We start from the raw sequence: 20,092 nt of genomic DNA on the forward strand, positions 1-20,092 counted from the left end.
TAACTCCACAAGTGCCCCAAGGTGTTCGATTAAGTGGTTGCATGCCATCCATTTTTTGTGCTAAGTTTTGAGATGGAAAAACTGTGAAATGGGGGTCTAAATTGACAAAGGAATTTCTTGATAGGATTGAAGTTGGAAGAACAATGCAATCCAAGCTAGTGAGGGAAGTAATTGTGGTCTGCAACGAGTCTCATGTTTTCTATATTAGCACAGAAGGATCAAAGGAGAAAATTTGGACTTGTTCTGTGACTCTTTCAAATTTTCCAAGGTGCACATGCGAGAATTTCCAGCAAAGGGAAAGCAAGCGGCTCTCCTATGTGCCTTGCAAGCATCTTTACTATGTTTCCTTTAAAATTCTTGGGTTAGAAACTTCAGGTCATGAGTTTGTACACCGAGCTCCTTCATCAAAGTTTGAATTATACCAAGTTTTAGGAGGATCTAGGGCATGTGTACAACCTTAGTCACTGCTAAGTGAATAGAGGTGGTTTTTGTGTTGTCTTAAGCCATTTTTGTGTACTCTAACATGAAATTGTAGTGGTGATGATGATGGTTTATTACCTTGTATTTTGGGTTTCTGGATCTACTTATTTTGGTGAAGAATCTTGCAAACTTTCATTGAAAGGTTATCAAGTGATGTTTTACAAGCACAATATTGTGTTGTTTACTTTCTCAATTGCATGAGTGTTTTGAATGTGGTGCTATATTAACTGCATCAATCAAAAATGTTTTCTGGTATGCAATTTTGTGAGATTATTCTCCTTTTTTAGTGAGAAATCAACTAATGTTGTGTAATATTATGTAAGAGCATATTATTGTCAATTTTTTTCCATGGTAATACTTTTGAGCGTAATATTGTGAACCGAGGAAAAATGAGCCACTACTTTGCAATAAAGAATGTTATTTTGGGATCATGTGAAGCTTTTATTTTTGGGGTGAGGTGCCTTATGAAATGATATGTTGAGAATGTCACTTGTCATGTTTTTTTGTAAAAAAGTCCATGGTATGATGTGGCTTCACTCGGGAAATCCACTTGCTCGAACATTGGAATCCCTCGACCACATCAGTCAACATGCATAGTCCAACATTGGCTAAAGCACTCAAGTGGATGCGAAGATATACTAGATCATCTTAATGGTTGACTATTGCTCTCTGCCATGCCAATTAGAGTGCTACTAGTGGAAGGTGCATCACTATGTCTTTTGTTCTTTTAATTAAATTAAGGCAACACCTTCAAATTTGACTTTTTTGTACTCAACCTCTTTGATAGGCTTCTTGAGTATCAACTCGTTGAAGATAGCATGTGAATTATGAATGTTTTTACGAGGTTTTTGGTGCCAAAAACAATATCCCATTTCTCCATCTGCACCATACCCAAGAAAAATACACGTGTTACTTTGGTTCTAGCTTTTTCCAATGCTCCTTTGGCACATGTGCATATGCCTCGCATCCTTTGATAATGAGATATGATCCATAGAGATACTCTGACACACAATCCCTCTTTCTAATTTTGCATATACTTCATCTTGGACTGAGTAACCAACATGATAGAAAGTGCATAGAGTGAGTGGGACACACACACACACACACGGGACTTTGGCTCTCCTTGGACCTGCGTAGATAGTCTCTTGAAAGACTTGTTTCTTGAGAGAATGTCTCGGAGGCAAAAACGATTGCATCAACAAGACAGGTGATGAGCGTTGAGTCACAAACTGAGGACATTTTTCTTCTGACTGAGGTGTACATTTTTTATGATGATGCTATAGGTGAAGTATTATTGTAGGGAGAGCATTAATAACACTCTATGCATGTGGCTTGACATGTATTTACGAAGTGATTTTCTGTAGGCTCGACAGATTTTCCATCTGAGTGCCATGTTTATGGTCACGCATACACTTGTGGCTACTTCTTAAGATAATGATCTCTACTTCTTAAGATATTGATCTGTACTTCTTATGCATATGGCCTAGTTGGCCGTTATAGGTACATGACACATGCATTGATCTCTACCTCTCATACATATGATCTCTACTTATTGAAAGATTGATCCCTACTTCTCATGCATATGGCCTAGTTGGCCCGCTACAAGTATAAGACAGAAAACTCCTAGTTGGATACATATATACGGCTTTCAAAGGCACTTTTGGTAGTGATTTTGTAGCAATTCCACTATGGGATGATTTATGCATTGGTAGATGTGCTTTTTGTGAGCATGTGGAGTACTAGTGAGCTCTTTTGAGAGTTGTATCCCCACACAATTGTTGTTCACTACTTACATTTCATATGGCACCTGTTTGAGCACATACATTGCATCTTGCACTAGTCTTATACATTTATGTAGGTTGACTTGTAGACATGCCTATTGTACACAGTTGTGGAGCCGATTTTGGCTTGTTTTTCTGGTAGTTACTTGACCATTTTGGAAACTTGGTCCAAAAGATAATCCTTTTTGACAGTGGACTATAGTTATGTCATGTTTTCTAAGCCTTTGGAGAGTCGTGATGAGGTTTTATTTGAGTTGGGGTATTCTCAAATGTTGAGATACTTTCGATGATATAGTTTTTCTGGAGCACCCCCTTTACGAGGCCTCGCAAAAGGTTATGTATAGAGAGGGTTAGGTGTATTTGATTATAGAGAGATTTGTACATTGCATTGAGTTAATGGGTGTAGGATGAACATAGTTGTACAAGGGTGAAGCTATTGTCATGCTTCACAGTCGTACATACTCACTTTAATGAATGTTGGGATAATAAGCCATAGAAGCTGTCCCCTTTAGTGACTAACCTTAAATTGACTAACTAGCTCTCCTTGACTATATTGGTCCACCCCAAAAGCTACTCTTCTCTGTTTCTCCTCTCCCCTTGATGCACGCACACATCAGCTCAACACATACTTGGTTACCAGGCATAAATCTCTTGTAAAACATATAGATATTGAATATTAAAATAGCTCGATAATGTATAACAATTGTTGAGAGCAAAAACTCCACTAATAGAAAGACGCAAACAAAAATCTATTTTATAGAGGGTGTGTCCACCAAAGTAAAGTAATGGCATGCACTTTCTAACTATTGTTGGATAAAGCGCTACTATATGTGAGCCAAGCATAGTCAGTCGACCACTCATTATTAAATTCACTAACCATTACATTATTCTTATCTCCACATAAGTAAATAAGAAGCACACAACAAAGCCTAGCTATAGTAGTTACATCATCTCTCTCTCTCTCTCTCTCTCTCTCTCTCTCTCTCTCTCTCTCTCTCTCTCTCTCTCTCTCTCTCTCTCTCTCTCTCTCTCTTCACGCTCCCATGGGTATCGGCTTGGGCACCGAGACAAATCAACAAATCTTGGGAGCTTTGTTGGAGTGGAATGGGAGCTTGAGAGCTCAATTTATAGAGATGTATGCTCTTGTGAAAGTTTGGTTTAGAGTGTAGTAGAGGCTAGAGAGTGTACAAGTGCATATGAGCTGCAAATTGTGTGTAGTGCGACAGTTTTGCAACCAAAACTCTCCTTGATGTGAGAGTTATCGATCCTACAAACTGCTATACTATGTTAATGCTATTGAGCCTGGCTTTTATGTATGCTCCTTGAAGGCCTTTTGAATCGATTTGATGTTGAGTTGCGTTATGATTTCCATAGATGCATATGGTCATGCCTTTAATGCAAAGATTTAAACATGCAAGTTGCATGCTCTCTTGATGCCACCAATTGTCTATGCACATACACAAGTTTACGATAGATTTGGTACAATTTTGTAGTGCTTTGCTTTATTTATGCCTCTCATTCATGATTGAGGCCAAGTTCATTCTAGTGGGATCCTTTTGATTAAAAAAAAATTATCCATGTTCTGAGTGCTTGCTCCATTTGGTACCTGTTTCACATATCTATTATAGATAGTAATACTTTGGTTTAGTTGTCTGCATAACCTTTTAAGGGTCGTGGTGACGTTTTGTGAAGCCGACCACTAAGGGCATGGTTACTCAGTCTAAGGTGGTTTATGTCACTAGAGCTCCCCTTATCGCAACCTCGCTATAGGACATGTGTAGATGGGATTAGGTGCTCGATAACCGAGTTAGCTTGACATTGGTTTTGAACCAATTTAAATTTTCTTTTTCAGATTTTGATACTTCGTCTACTCATTGTTTATGGATGTCATGATTTGAGATCTATGTCACAATACTATTGAAACTTTGTTTAACTTTTCTTTTGCCATAGTTTTGTATTTGGTTTATGTGTCTCTCTAACAAAGTATGCGTCTCTCTAACAAAGTGTCTCTCTGACATATTTGGTCAAATTTTTGCTGGTCAAATTTTTGCTAAAATTTTTGCCATACTTTTGACTGTTGGTTTGTGTGTTTTATCTATCAGTTTTGAGTTAAGACATTGTCTAAGTACTTTCAAAACTCTACCACAACTTTCTTGTGTATTTGCCAAAGTCTCATGCTTGAATATGGTAGAACTCTACCATATACGTAAGTTTGATGTTAGTGATATGTTTTGTGGAAAGAGAAAATCCAAGATGTTCTTGTTCAAAAGAAGTAGTTGAAATTGTTGTTTGGCTCTATATCTAAGCTTAATAGCATGTTTGATGAGGATTGGCATATTAGATGCAAAGTCTACGATTATATTTTACTTGGCAATTTTATTTATTTGTTATTAATGAGAAGACCATTGTGTTCTTATGGAAAAAGATTTGTAGCACTTATGAGAAAGAAACTGCTACGAGTAAGGTCTTCCTCATTAAGAAACTCTTCGATTTGAGGATGATCAAGGCAGTAGTGTTGCTTCTCATTTTAACAAGCTCGATATTATTTTTAGCCAAATATAGGCTAAAAAGGTGAACTTATAGGCCAATTACAGGATCAAAAGTCGAACTTGGATAGGGAAGTGAAAGATATATACCTTTTATGCTCATTGCCTTCATCATAGGACACATATGTTACTACTATCATTAATTCTACACTAGCTACTGGTTTTATGACATGGTTGACAACTTGCTTTTATGAGGAGATTAAATAGAATTATGTGGATCAAGGCAAGCAAAGTGCACCCTCAGTGAAGGAGAAAACTGTTTAGGGGGAAGTCCCATCAACACAATATACCTAGTGAACATCGGGGTAAGTCTCAAGATAAGAAAGACATTGAATGTGTTCACGCATTCAGCATGGGAAGAATGATCACATAAATAAGAATTGTTGTAAGAGGAAGAAAAGAAAAAACAAAAAAATGTGAGGATGGTAGAAAGGATAACAAGGGCAAGGCCGAGATAGAGGAAATCAACACTCATGAGTGATGATGGGGATTTACTATTTTACTCTTCTCTATTGGCATGTCTTTTGATGAGCAAAGATGAACCAATTTGTTCAAAATTGAATCTTGGAATTCTGGTGCATCTTTTCATGTTACTCCACATCAAGAATGGTTCCCTATACATGGATGCATACATTTGAGCAACAACTTTACTTGTAATATCAGTGATATCATTAGTGCAAGAGACATACATTTGAAGCTTGCCAATGGTACTCCATTTGTGCTCAAGGACGTACCTACTCTCACCAAAAGTTTGATTTTTGTTGAGCAATTAAATGACGGTGGTTATCATATGTGATTTGGGAATGGCACTTGGAAGATTTAGAGAGGAGTTTGATTTTTGTTGAGCAATTAAATGATGGCGGTTATCATATGTGATTTGGGAATGGCACTTGAAAGATTTATTGGTTTTGGCTAGAGGAGACAAGTTTGGTACTCTTTATCCTTTAAATGTGTCTACAATTCAACATAAAGCTATAATATAATAAGGCAACCAAACACCTCTATGTGACATAGTCAATTAGGCCATCTCAACCAGAAGTAAATGAACGCTCTATCTTGTTTGGGTTTTCTGCTTGTCTTCAACTTTACAAAGTTTGATATGTGTGAGCATTGCATGTGTGGAGATGGTGTATTTGGCTATGTGTGGGCCTATACTAACAAAGTCACTAGGTGACCTTGCATACATTCCAACTTTCAGCTTTGGGCATATCCATTAAAGCAATAACACAATGCCTTTTATATCACACAAAGATGGATTTCTTTCAAACAAAATCAATAGATAGGAAGCTTAAGTGCTTCAGGATTGATAATGGTGGAGAGCATGTGTCCAACGACTTCCAGAATTTTTGTGATGCACATGGCATTAGGAGAGCTTATTGCTCCCCATCTACTTGGTCAAAAGTTGTTAAAAGAATGAATTGCACGATTGCCTTAAATTTACGTGATTTCATGCTTGTATTTTGATACCCATGTGTCTCTAATGAAAAAAACTTTTGTGGACATCATTCGAATAATGCATTCCCTCCAAATTTTTTGCTCAATGTCTTGTATGCTCACAAATGACACCACCACCAAGATGAGAGCGCTTTTGGGGAATACACAAGCACCAACAGATTAATTCTCACTCTCTCCAACATAAACACTCCTTTCAAAGGTTTGCTATTTCTAACTCGAGGATACTCAACAATGTGGGCAACACCTATAATTCGTCATTTCCTCTAGAACATAGGATTACACTTTTGGTTTCAGAAAATGCTACTGAATGAATATACATGTATGTACATCATGGTGCTGATAAATACAGATTTCAATAATCGGTCATTACAACCCTCGTAAGGTGAATAAATCATGCAGCGCACCATACAAAGGAGCTGCTGCTCTTGGCAAAGGAACAGACCCAAACAGTATATCCTCAGGTGTCAAATACACATCGCCATAGAAACGCGCATTTGTGTCGACTCGAGCACCCACGACATTACCCTCAAGGGATACTCCCACAAAAGCACCTACATAGTTAAAAAAGCTCATTTTAGCAAAATCACATTCTGTGACGACCACAACTTGATAGGCTCTCTGTTTCTAACCTTGACAGCAGCTGTAAGTGTAACATGTTGCCGTACCGCCACTACCGACACGCAGGTCTGCCTCTGCCAGTCTTCCGACAGGGCCAGCAGATGCACTTACTCCAGCTCCTAAAGAAACGTGCACTCTACTGAAAGCCTTCACTGCTTTGTGGGTACGAAGGACAACAATGAAATCGATAAGCTCACCACCCACCTGATAGAATAAAAAGGAAATCCTAATGTTAAAAATACTAGCTCTAGGATATATAATACCTAGAGTTCGAGGCATAGTAGCTACATATATGTTTGCATTCAAGGGATGCATTATAAATAATGCTCAATTCGCACGATAAATGTCAAATAGCAAGCCGTTGGTAACATGTGGTCTATGCACAATAAGAGAAGTGGTAGCAGGTCATGGGTCCTTGTTAGCTTGAATGTGTATGCATATGTATGTTGAGAAAAGAGAGAGAGAGAGAGAGAGAGAGAGAGTCTTCATGAGGCTTCCTGCCTTGTTGTAGCTCTCGCATGCTAGCGGAGAAGGAACACTTGCTTCTTGCTAAATACACGGATAACAGTTTATACTAAACCTTAAATAGTTGTTTCCTCTCCTTGTTTTGTGGTTGTTTAGAACAATTCAGGTGTTTTTGAGTTTCGTTTAAAAGGGTTTTCATGTTACTATGGCCCAATGATAACTGCAAGTACTCTCTCTTACAGCCAAGACGAAAGAGGATCCGATGGTTTGGAAAAATAGTTGTTTCCTCTCCTTGTTTTGTGGTTGTTTAGAACAATTCAGGTGTTTTTGAGTTTCGTTTAAAAGGGTTTTCATGTTACTATGGCCCAATGATAACTGCAAGTACTCTCTCTTACGGCCAAGACGAAAGAGGATCCGATGGTTTGGAAAACTAGGTGGATTTAGGTCATGAATCTCCTGCATTTTGCATCCAAGCACCACAGAATTTGTGCATGAGCTCAAATGACGGCAGCCAGGACCTAAATGGCGGTCAACTTACCGTACAAAGATTAACACACCAAGCCTTCCATATATAGAATAGACAATAAACAAAAAGCATCCCAGATGGAATAGCTGTCAAAGTCAACGATGCGGGAAGCATAGAGAAATGGGGAGAATACACGAGAGATGTACTGCTGAACCAACCAACAAGTCAATGTATTAGTGATTATACAATGGGGGCTAGGTGTTGCTTATATACAAGCCTAGCCTTGGGGGCCCTTAAGTACCCCTGTCAGTAAATTTCCCTACCCAAGACTTTGACAAATAAGTAAAATAAATACCTAAAGCCAAAAAAATATTGGGATCACATTGGGGATGCTAAAACACCCTCTTTGCAACTCATAGTGGACATATGTAGGAACACCCCAACATAGGATCCTTTCCACTGGATACACCTTGGTTATATTACCACCAAATTTTTACCCAAGAAAAATACCATCTTGAGCACCGTTTGCCTCATAGAAAAGTGAACTATAGACCACACTACGTCCAAGAATCCCCATTCGTAAACTGTAAACACATCACGTCCAAACTTTCCTAAACAATGAACTTTGAAACACACCTTGTCCATAATCTGGCCAATAACCATCCATTGGTGCACACATCCATAGTGTTTTATATACGTCGCGTAGGTTCCTTGCCAGATGCATGTGTCTTGAACTACGACCCACAGGTTCAAACACCGATAACTTGAACTCCAACACATGGGTCCAAATCATTTGCAAGGAGCACCTTTTACCCCTTTGCCGCTCACAAGTCTCTCTCTGGCTGAAGCTAGTTGCGGCAACCACCACTTGACAAGAAATCTGGTGTCATGGCCATGGTGGCTGCCACCACGTGTGCCATGCCGATCTCCTTGGTGAAAACTCTCCCTTTGCTATCCCCGTCAAGCTCGCCTTTGCCTCTATCCTCTTGCGAGCTCGTACATTTGCCTTTGGCTTCACTCCTAAGCCAAACAAATTGACAGCTTCCTTAAGTACTTTGGTCATGCATAGGCCACTAACTAGGAGTTGGTCAACGCGCTATCCATAGCCATGTTGATCTTGGATCTCCTTCGTCGTAGCAAGCCATGCGGGAACATCCCTAAAGAAACTTCAAATTCTCCAAAAGGATCCTCTACCCTAAGGAGGATGACAAAAGGAAACTTTGATCTTGAAGACTAACTTCCTTTGTTGTCGACGATGAAGCACCAAAGTCGTAGCAGCATTTCAAGATGTCACAAGGCGGCCACCACTTGCCAATAGAAAAGAACCGACTGAACAGACTTTTAGCACTTCAATAACAACTGAACTGAGAGAGAGAGAGAGAGAGAGAGAGAGAGAGAGAGAGAGAGACGACACGCGACACGGAGTGGCGGAATTCCACCCCAGAGAGTATTGGCCCCAAACCTTGGCGCCCCTTTTGGTATTTCTTTATATTACTCTGCCGATTCGCAAAGTACAACAGCCGGGGAGCACCTGCTCTGCAATCTGCACGCTAAAAAGTGCCAGAGAGGGCCCCCAAGGCTCATATTTAAAGGCCCAAAGCCTAAAAGCATCAAATATGACAAGTTGGACCCAAAAAATCACTTTCCTAAAATCTCGGGATTTCCCTAAAAATCCGCCGTGAACTCAGGAACGTCCATACAGGTGCCACGTCATCATATTTTGATGTGTAAAGTCTTTTGAGTGTGTTCTGCTTTATGTTTAATGCCTTTATGTCACTTGGGCCCCATCGGACGGAGTCCCATAAGTTGGTGGGAACTCTTCTTTAAAAATAGGCCACTCGTCAAGACTTTGTAAGTCTGTAAAACTTCTTCTTCTTCTTCTTCTTCTTCTTCTTTTGCTGCTGCTTCTTAGGGTTTTGGCTTCTCAGCCGGGATCTGCAGGTTGGCTCTGTTCTTTAGTGGCTTTGACACATCAGCAATTTGTTACATCTCCCCTTCTTGAAAGAGAGTAATCGTCTTCGATTACAGCATATCTGCAAAACAACTCAAGTTACCTCAAAAATTTCCGAGGGTCATTCCGAGGGACAATCAATTTGCTCTTTTTATTAAGGAGTTAGCTTCTCCTTTCGGCTGTTTTGATCAAGGAGTTAGCTTCTCCTTTCTGCTCTTTTGATCAAGGAGTTAGCTTCTCCTTTCGGCTGTTTTGATCAAGGACTTAGCTTCTCCTTTCGTCCAAATCGGAACTCTTGATATTCCGGCGTAGTAAAATTAGCCATCACACCCAAACCGTACTGATCTTCCACGGGTGTCTTGATGCACTAAAATTACTTATCCAAGCAATCTCATCCAATTAGGAATATTCAGTAGTTGGCACATCACAATGCAACACAAATGCTTACATATGCATGTTACAAGACATAGAAACATAAAGCCGCCGATGAACACTCCTCCCGCATAACCTAACAAGGTCCGGGCCGGGAGATATTCAACGACTCCCTCATCACTCCTCCCGCATAACCTAAAAAGGTCCGAGCCGGGAGATATAGAGGCCTTTTACAACCAAACGCCCCCCAGACCGCAGCCTGCGTCGTTTGGAGGTGCTGAGAGTAACCACTCCTCAGACTTCTTAATACTCCTCCCGCATAACCATCCAGGTCCGGGCCGGGAGTCACAACAACAATTATTTTACAAGCATACAACCAAATGCTCCCCAGGCATCGGCCTACGTCGTTCGGAGGTTTTCAAACATACAACGAAACGCTCCCTAGGCATCGGCCTGCGTCGTTCCGAGGTTCAAACAATACCAAAACAATATTTCTCACTTCTCCACCCGGGAGTAAAATTACCGATCATTGAAACCAGTATCAAACCAGAGTCAAACAATTCAAATCGGCACCAAAACTGGTTCAAAACAGATACCATCCATTTCAAACAAATTCCAAACAGGATCACCAAACAAGTTCAAACAGAACTCAAACTTAAAAAGCAATCTCGACATCAGTCGAGCTCGAAAAGTCGACTGACTTTCCATCTTGAAACTTGCACCAAACATTAGGGTTAGGTTCCTTCCATGAGGTCGTAGCCGAGCACAGCATGGTCCGTCAGCTCTTGGACAAACAGTGTTTCTTTGGCGGCGATGGTAGTCCCAAGATAGCAATCGCACTAAACCTCCAGGGTCATCTGCTCGTGAAGAGACATCTACTGAGAGATGTCGAGAAATTTCAAGATATAATCTGCTAGGGTTTCCATGGCAAGCATTTCAGGATACCCCACTCTGCCAGAAGTTGCACTCCGAAGGAAGATGTCAGAAACCATATAACTTCGGGCAAAAAAAAATAAAATTCTTCAAAGCTTGCCAAGTACTTGAGTATGCTGCTTGGTAGCTGTAGACATCAACATCTGCATGGCATTGCTTCCGAGAAAAACAGTGACTTGAAACAAATCTGGATCCTTCTCTTGCAAGTGATCTTAATTGGCTTATGCCCTGTAAGAATGAGCGGTGAAGACGGGAGCGCGCCCGATGCGCGATGAAGTAAGGGCGGGAGTAGCTACTAAGTCCGGTAAAATTCCAATAGCTCTTTCTCCTCTTTTGTAGGACCAATATGCTTTCAGAAAAGCACACGCCTGATGCTCTGATACCACTGTCACAAGGCGGGCACCACGTGCCAATAGAAAAGAACAGACTGAACAGACTTTTAGCACTTCAATAACAACTAAACTGAGAGAGAGAGAGAGAGAGAGACGACACGCGACACGGAGTGGCGGAATTCCACCCCAGAGAGTATTGGCCCCAAACCTTGGCGTCCCTTTCGGTATTTCTCTATATTGCTGCTGATTCGCAAAGTACAACAACAGGGGAGCACCTGCTCTGCAATCTGCGCGCTAAAAAGTGCCGAAGAGGGCCCCCAAGGCTCATATTTAAAGGCCCAAAGCCTAAAAGCATCAAATATGACAAGCTAGCCCCAAAAAATCACTTTCCTAAAATTTAGGGATTTCCCTAAAAATCTGCCGCGAATTCCGGAACGTCCGTACAGGTGCCACGTCATCATATTTTGATGTGCAAAGTCTTTTGAGTGTGTTCTGCCTTATTTTTAATGCCTTTATGTCACTTGGGCCCCATCGGACGAAGTCCCGTAAGTTGGTGGGAACTCTTCTTTAAAAATAGGCCACTCGTCAAGACTTTGTAAGTCTGTAAAACTTCTTCTTCTTCTTCTTCTTCTACTGATTCTTCTTAGGGTTTTGGCTTCTCGGCCGGGATCTGCAGGTTGGCTCTGTTCTTTAGTGGCTTTGACACGTCAGCAATTTGTTACACAAGAAGCACAGAAAACCCCTAGACTGTCGGTCGGCGATTCAAAACGTAGCCAAGCTCCCTTGTCACGTCAGCCACAAGCTTAGCATTTCAAGATGCTTTGCAAAGATCTCCCGCCTCTCTACGCTATTGAAAGGGCCAAGTTGCCGGCACCAAAACACTGCTCCAGCTTGCCAACCGGAAAACGCTACCAATGGTCTGGGGGTCTTAGAACGCTGTGGCCACTCCTTCCATTCCTCTTCTTCGCGCCCAATTCCTCCCAAGGTCATCGAGCACGGAGCTCTGATACCATGTCAAAGTCGACGATGCGGGCATAGAGCAATGGGGAGAATACACGCGAGAGAGAGAGAGAGAGAGAGAGAGAGAGAGAGAGAGAGAGAGAGAGAGAGAGAGAGATATGTACTGCTGAAACAACCAACTGGCAATGAACTAATGATTATACATTGAGGGCTAGGTGTTGCTTATATACTAGCCTAGGGGCCCTTTAGTACCCCCCTCGAAAAATTGCCCTACCCAAGACTATGACAAATAAGTAAAATAAATACCTAAAGCCAAAATAAATATTGGGATCACAATGGGCCATTCACTTGAGATGCTATAACTTTAACAATAACTTGAGGCCCAGCTGTCCATGAGCTAAACAAAAGGACTCAAGCTATGCTTGAGCATCTCCAATAGCTCTTGCGGAGTTCCTATTTAAGCTATGACAGCTATTGTATCTTTCGTCGCATATGCAATTTATGAGCCCTGAGCCCATGTGGACGTTTATGAACTAATCGTCTCTTCAACCTATAAATAATGCACAGGGCATCTTTGAAGCCTAAATTCCATCTATGAAACCTAAAATAGTCTACTTGATGAGATCATAGCGTATAGAACGCATAAACAACAACACACATACCTGTAGGCCCCATCCTAAACCACATGAAACAATTGCTGCTGGAGGAGACCAGTTCCCATCTTCCCTCCGAGCTATGATTAAACCAGTTCCAAGCTTGTAAGTCAGCATCATTCCCACTTTCGCAACTGTGAGGATGGCAAGTCCTTTGGCTCCTTGAAGAACAGACTCCGGTATGGCTTGTTCAGGTTTCATACTTCCAATCTACAACATCAACACGACAACACCTGTTAGTGAGCATGTACCTAGTGATTTGCCTCTGATGGAAAGTGCAAGCTATATACTCATGTTAGTCATCCACAAGAGAATACCATCATCAGCGCCAATATGCATAATTTTCAAAAACATACTACAAAAACCCCACAAAGTGAGGGTTCGATCGCAGCAAACCTTGAATGGGTGAGAGCTGTAGCCAAAGCAGCCAAGCGTTCGCGGGTGCGGAAGGTAAAAGTCCCAAAAAGGACTAACCTTTCGCAAACCCGCAGCGACACTCTTGGTCTAGAGCGTTCGACACTAAATCAAACTCATCACCAAAGTGAGGGTTCGATCGAAGCAAACCTTGAATGGTTGAGAGCTGTAGCCAAAGCAGCCAAGCGTTCGCGGGTGCGGAAGGTAAAAGTCCCAAAAAGGACTAACCTTTCGCAAACCCGCCGCGACACTCTTGGTCCAGAGCGTTCGACACTAAATCAAACTCATCACCAAAAACCCCACAAAGTCTATAACAGCACGGTAGTATCAATAAGTCAAAGGTCATCTTTATGATTCCTTACAACATTTGTGCCACACAAGAGACATATTTCGACCACTACAGCAGGCTCTACAAAGAGGTTCCTCAAATGTAATACCTTGGAAAATGTCCTGAGAATATTGGTTGCCTTGTAAATTTCTTCCTCCATGGTTGTACCAAGTGGGTTATTTAACCAACCCCTCATACATGTAATATCAGTCACATCATGGATTGCCACCTGTGATGCATTGCTGACGTAATGAATCAAAAAATCCTGTAGGGGTTCCAACCTTTCATAGCATGCATCACACACCCTTTGCGGCTCTTTCTCTCTGAACTTCATAGGCATTAAGCACTTGCCTTTTGAGCATGCCCTGCAAAAGATTCCACCACACAAACGGCAATGGTGCCGTCCCCTTGTCAATGCTTGAAACTTGGCACTGCATTGCATACATTCAGTACAAGAACTGTCTGGAACCCAATGTGGGGGCTCTGACTCAAGTATAGACCTCAACACCATGGCATCTTCTCCTCCACACGACATTAGGGGAGGAGCACTTGGTCTATGCACATCAGCCCATGCATCGTCCCCTAGTTCCTCGCTATCGAAAGAAGCCGTCTCAGAATGGTTCTCCTGAGTGCTAGTTGAAGGTTGAAGCATTCTAGACATGATGGAAAATGCTCCCCTTGCCAAATTTCGAACATTTACGATAGGAGGTAAAGTTCTAACGGCAGAAACCCGACTTGCCTTGTTGTCAAGCATGTCATCATGTGCATGAGCCAATCCATTGACAACACTTCTTGAAAGTTTCTGTGCCATGTCTGCATAGCTTCCTGGACTTGTAGAGGGCACTTGATTGCAATATCCCTGCTGCAAATCGTGTCTGTAAGGGTCACTGTCTTTGCAGCCAGTGCCTTCAACAAGCCCGACAACTGCAGAAGATGCTAGCTGTAACTTCTCCAACATATCTTTGAAATCCAAATTTGGCCCAAGATTAAGCTCTGCATCAAATGGTGTGCGGCAAAGAGGACACACAGGATCACACTTGTGTGCTTGCACCTACATTGGGACACAGAATTAGCATGATGAGATAAAGGAGTGAGCACACATACACACAGTCGATGACCCAGCATACAAAAACTGGCAACAACCCCAACTCTTCATCATGAGTTTGTTTTACTTGATAGACATTATTGGCGCAATATTCTGCTTGCTGTAGTTCAGAATAACTTTGAAGTGAATCTTCTGTTTGAGAACGTTTACTGAAAATTTAGTAAACAAGAACTAAAAAAAGGCAGAAGTTATGTTCAAGATGAGCAAGTCAGCTCTGTTGAATATGAGCATCATCTTGCACTTTGCCTGGTGTAACAAACGACTGCATGTGATGTGTAAATGCGCAAATGTTAAGTGCATAAGGTGGCGCAGAAATACCTGCTGAAAACAATGCAAGCAGCCATTGTGTCCACATGGCAGGGATGAAGGTCCACCATATGTGCCAAGCCCTTCCATACACACAGGACATGTTGGCAAATGATGCTCACAAGGTTCCTGTCGCATTCTTCCAAGAGTGTTCTGCGACATGCCTTCAGGCAAGTTGAAAATGGAGGTACCCACAAGACAAGAACTTTATGGTCAGAGGTGAATTGCTGATTTGTCTATGGTCGATACCTTCCCTAACATGTCTGTCTAAGCGTTTTGGGTCAAATCTCCTCTGCGTCTAATCTCACAATCTGTTTTACCAACTTTCAAAAACCTCTGCGCAATATACAACCAAATCAGAGAGATTGGCGTCTCAAAAAACCTTGTGAGCATGTGTGTGTGTCAAATTATCCCGTCGTGAGCACGATAATCGCAAAGAAGACATAAAACGCAGAGAAAACCTGCAAGAAAATTTGCCGACACGAGATCGCCATGGCCACATGAATTGCTGCCCGACAATTCCGTAGCTAGAACTGGGTATGGATCTATATAAACAACAGTAGATATATTTGATGAATTATAAGATAAAGCCACACCCTTGAGGAGACTTGACACGGTATGATTGCTGGAAGAATAAAGGAATAAATGCATAATTGTTCTCTTTTACGTGAAAAACAATAAATTGAGTTAAACGAGAATACTGATGAAACGAACTATTTTGCAAGTGAGTTCTCTTTTTGCATTTAATCTGCTCGTGCACGACCCCATCTTGTGTTCTATGCTCACCATTCTAGAGCAAAGGAGTAGAAGACCGTTTGTGGTATTCTTCCCTAGCTAGCCATCTCGCATGCTCGCTCTTGAAAAGATTGGTTCTTGAGATAAATGCATTCATATTGGGCTCTCGTCCTACACACAATGAGTCAAGCAATCAAGACATTGCTCAATAATAAAAATCAATCCACCGTGGAAGATTAGAGAAGAAGGACAAGATTATCTCTAGAACCATGTGTCCCTAGTGGTTGACCTAGAAATACCACCAGCTCGACCAACTATCTCGCTTGGGAATGTTCCTATTTGTTGCCTTTTCTGTTGCTCATCGGCTTTGTATCCCATGAATCTTTTGACACACATCCTTTTGCTTCAATCAATTGTGGGTGTGTATATATGTATATATGTGTGTGTATATATATATATATCAAAGTATGTATCTTTGAATTCTCCTCACAATGCCATAGGAAAGACCTCTCTCTCTCTCTCTCTCTCTCTCTCTCTCTCTCTCTCTCTCTCTCTCTCTCTCTCTCTCTCTCTCTCTCTCTCTCTCTCTCTCGGGATAGTTTCCTACGACGTTAAAACTCTCTTCTTCTCGGGTGGGTGGGTGGGTGGGTGTGTGTGTGTGTGTGTGTGTGCCAATAAAAAGAGGAAAATGGTATAACCTTTCTATCACCCAAGTGTGGTAGATTGGTTATGTCATTTCCCTCTTGAAAAACAGGTCTTGAGTTCAACTCCTCGTCGGCTAGATCTTTAAGGTCTCTTAGGATAGTTTCCTACGACGTTAAAACTCTCTTCTTCTCGGGTGGGTGGGTGTGTGTGTGTGTGTGTGTGTGCGCGCGCCAAAAAAAAGAGGAAAATGGTATAACCTTTCTATCACCCAAGTGTGGTAGATTGGTTATGTCATTTCCCTCTTGAATAATAGGTCTTGAGTTCAACTCCTCGTCGGCTAGATCTTTAAGGTCTCTTGGGATAGTTTCCTACGACGTTAAAACTCTCTTCTTCTTCTTCTTCTTCTTCTTCTTCTTCTCTCTCTCTCTCTCTCTCTCTCTCTCTCTTTTCTTGTCATTATATACGTGCCAAGCCTCGTCATCCACATGAATCCTACAAGCTTTTCCCTTTGGTCAATGTGCTCTTCCATCACCTGACTTAATGCTTCCCAAAACATTATTTAAGCCTCTTTGTCGTCCTCCCTAAAGTTGCGCGTTGCAATGGTCAAAAGCTTTTCTATGTTGTATGGTAAAATTTTAACAATTTAACCTTAAGGCATGAACGAAGGGAGCAAACCAAACTCACTTAAGTGTCACATAAACATGAGCACCCATTGTGTGCCAACCATTATCCATCGAGTGGACCAGATCAAAGAAACCCATAAAAGGCAAAGATCCCCTTGGCCATCTTTTCCCATTCTTCTAACCAATCAGACTCTTGAACCTAGACCCACCATTGGCATCTTTAAGACATAGTAGTGTTCCTCTGATGAGGGTACTTGCAATGGAAATTGTGACCTTCTTGCATTGCATCACTATCTCGGGGTATTAACATATGGTATCACGTGAGTGTACAATAGGGGGGGTTTTATAAAGCAAAAATGATAGATTTTACAAAGGAGGGTCCCGTATAAAGAGGCAATTTTGGTGCACGCAAGTGACTTATCCGTAGTACTACTAGTGAATTCTCCAAGGTCACCATCTACTTTACCTTATAGAATGAGAGTCTGATTACCATAGCCCAATTAAAATTGTTCCAATTGAATCATTAAACAATTAAAACCAATAAACCCTTGAAGTCAAAGGATGTATGCTAGGGTAATAGAATAAATTTTTGAAAAGGCTAGGATCTCCTAGGACATGTCCTAGAGCTCTTTCTCACTCATGAATTGTCTATAAGTAAGATTGGCTATTGTGAAGGCCACCCTAGACACAAGTGCATAAATATTTATAATAGATTCTTGAGAGGTTGCCTTGAGGATGATGTGCTTATGCTCTCCATGGTGCACAAAGAGTCTACTATGACATGAGTCCTTGGGCATACACTAATTGATAGTGAAAGGGCACTCCTTTACACACATAAGGATATGCTTACAAAAAGAAAACACTCCAAGGTTATGTAGGTGCTTATAGCCATGCATAATTTCTTTGGAGGCTTCACTCATTGTTGCTTATTTGGCCTATTGGTTTGTAAACTAGCGAGCATTCTCATTCATCCACTAGAAGTACCCTCCACAAAAGCTTTTCCATAAAATAAAGGACTTATTTAAGCTTGCTTGGGCTTAATCCGAAGGTTTTCCTCACACTATTGTTGCATTCCTTCCATGCCTTTGATGTCCACCATCTCATATATGTCTTTGATGTCTTCCTCAACATTATCATCATGGTCTTTATCAACATCAATTACGCTAGAAAAAAGGCACCAACAACAAGCATAAATAACACGAATTGGGTACTCAAATTGTGTGAAGTAATTGCTTACATTTACAAAACAATTGATAGATCAAAACATGGATCCAAAAATATCTCATTCATCTGAGGGCTTTGAAAGCTATCTTGAATGTTGGCTAGATATTATCTTGATAAACTCTCCTCCAAGCTATAGTATTCATGAGAGCCAACTCCTTTATAGGTTGATAGCCTTGCCATTCGCTCCTATTGCCCATTTCCATCGAAAATGGCCACTTGGATGAAGTAAGAGAGATGGGATAGTTTTCTTTGCAAGTATTCGAGCATTTACAATGGTGAAAGGAAACCTCCTCAAAGATACTGTAGGAATATTGAAGCTTCCATGTAAATTTTGTATCATGTGTGGCATGGATGCTTAAAAATCAATAAAAAATTCCAAATTTTATATGCAAAAAATACTTTTGATGAAAATCCTATTCCCAATGTTGACTTATGATTCTTAATAGCTTAGCATTGTTGCAGAACACACACTAGTACTAAAGGAAGCTAGTGAGAACTGGCTTATACTTTATTACTGGTGAGTTCTATACAACCCTTTTCATTTTGAGGGGATATAATTATAGAAAATTTGGAGGAACATAGCAAGCTTATCTCTTATCAAAGCTTGTTATATCATAGGGAAGCAAAAGGAATGACATCACTTGTGTACAAATTTGTGATGGTCTTTGATCCCAATATGACGTGTGCGCAAATGCCTCTCATAAATCTCTCATAGTGAGATCTCTAGCACACAGGATCATATAGAAAAAACCATTCACCCAATTGTAGGAGTCCCATGTACATAAAATGGTCGACATGTTCACACTGTCCGTCACATGTTCACACTTTGTCTGCCACACTGTCGCGGCCGTTGTCAAAGCATAACCCAAGCGATGGTGTGCCTAGTTACACACCTTTATGGCCTTCTGGTCCTAGCATGGACTCCACCCCTAGAGCTCTATGCATTTGTAATGTGCTTTATACACTCTATGTATACCATGTGTGCTCTGAGGTCCCACAACTTTCGATGATGTTATAATGGCTCTCTCTATTGGTCCAAATAGTTTAAAATTTCAACCTACTTTACTTTATGGTATGAGTCGGGTATGAATCTAAGTCACTTCACCAATTCAAATTGTGAGGAAATGTCTTATTCACTTACTCTCCTTGGCATAAAGCTTGTGTTGTATAAAACAGTTTCCACAGATGTTCCAAATGCTCCTCTCTGGTAGCAAGAATCTATGACCTTTATCCTAGTGTCGTCTACAAGAGCCCAAGCATTGAGATATTGCATTTAACATACACATCATGTAAAGATTTTTTTACTCCACAGGTTCCCTCTTGGCTTCAAAATCCTTAGCTAAACATCAAGTATTGAAGAAAACTATTGCACGCAACGCTTCCCCAAATGCTTTAGCCCGCTTTGATACCAATTGTCAAAAATATGGCTACAAAACTGGATCTAAAGATGGAGAAGATGATAAAGAAGTCCAATAGTACACAACACATGAAGTGATATTATAAAAAAAGTGCTAACACAAAGATAAGGCTTGCTCTAGAATAATGGATGTATATACGAGACGAGGGACAAGAACCTAAAGTAGTGCCTTGACTCTCATAAATGTGTTCACACACATCACTTTTTGGATATGGTAACAAAAATACCCAATTCAAAATCCTAAGTTAGCATCAACCATTATATAAACTTGCTACATTCACAT

At 40.9% G+C, this 20,092-nt stretch overlaps 2 protein-coding genes across 2 annotated transcripts; both read right to left on the reverse strand.

Moving 5' to 3' along the window:
- Nucleotides 1–6,496: 6,496 nt before the first annotated feature.
- Nucleotides 6,497–15,492, reverse strand: LOC147447704 (uncharacterized). The gene is made up of 5 exons (XM_086523422.1): nucleotides 15,178–15,492; nucleotides 13,864–14,805; nucleotides 13,022–13,222; nucleotides 6,892–7,084; nucleotides 6,497–6,813 (listed from the first exon to the last, which is right to left on the reverse strand). Exons 1-5 carry the CDS (start codon nucleotides 15,325–15,327, stop codon nucleotides 6,629–6,631), a joined length of 1,671 nt encoding a protein of 556 aa, XP_086379548.1. The 5' UTR covers nucleotides 15,328–15,492; the 3' UTR covers nucleotides 6,497–6,628.
- LOC147447705 (uncharacterized) lies at nucleotides 15,407–15,831 on the reverse strand. The gene is made up of 2 exons (XM_086523423.1): nucleotides 15,627–15,831; nucleotides 15,407–15,501 (listed from the first exon to the last, which is right to left on the reverse strand). Exons 1-2 carry the CDS (start codon nucleotides 15,814–15,816, stop codon nucleotides 15,482–15,484), a joined length of 210 nt encoding a protein of 69 aa, XP_086379549.1. The 5' UTR covers nucleotides 15,817–15,831; the 3' UTR covers nucleotides 15,407–15,481.
- Between the last annotated feature and the right edge of the window lie 4,261 nt (nucleotides 15,832–20,092).

Source organism: Adiantum capillus-veneris, chromosome 11 (genome assembly GCF_014529385.1).
Source record: "Adiantum capillus-veneris isolate H3 chromosome 11, ASM1452938v2, whole genome shotgun sequence".
Taxonomy (NCBI): domain Eukaryota; kingdom Viridiplantae; phylum Streptophyta; class Polypodiopsida; order Polypodiales; family Pteridaceae; genus Adiantum; species Adiantum capillus-veneris.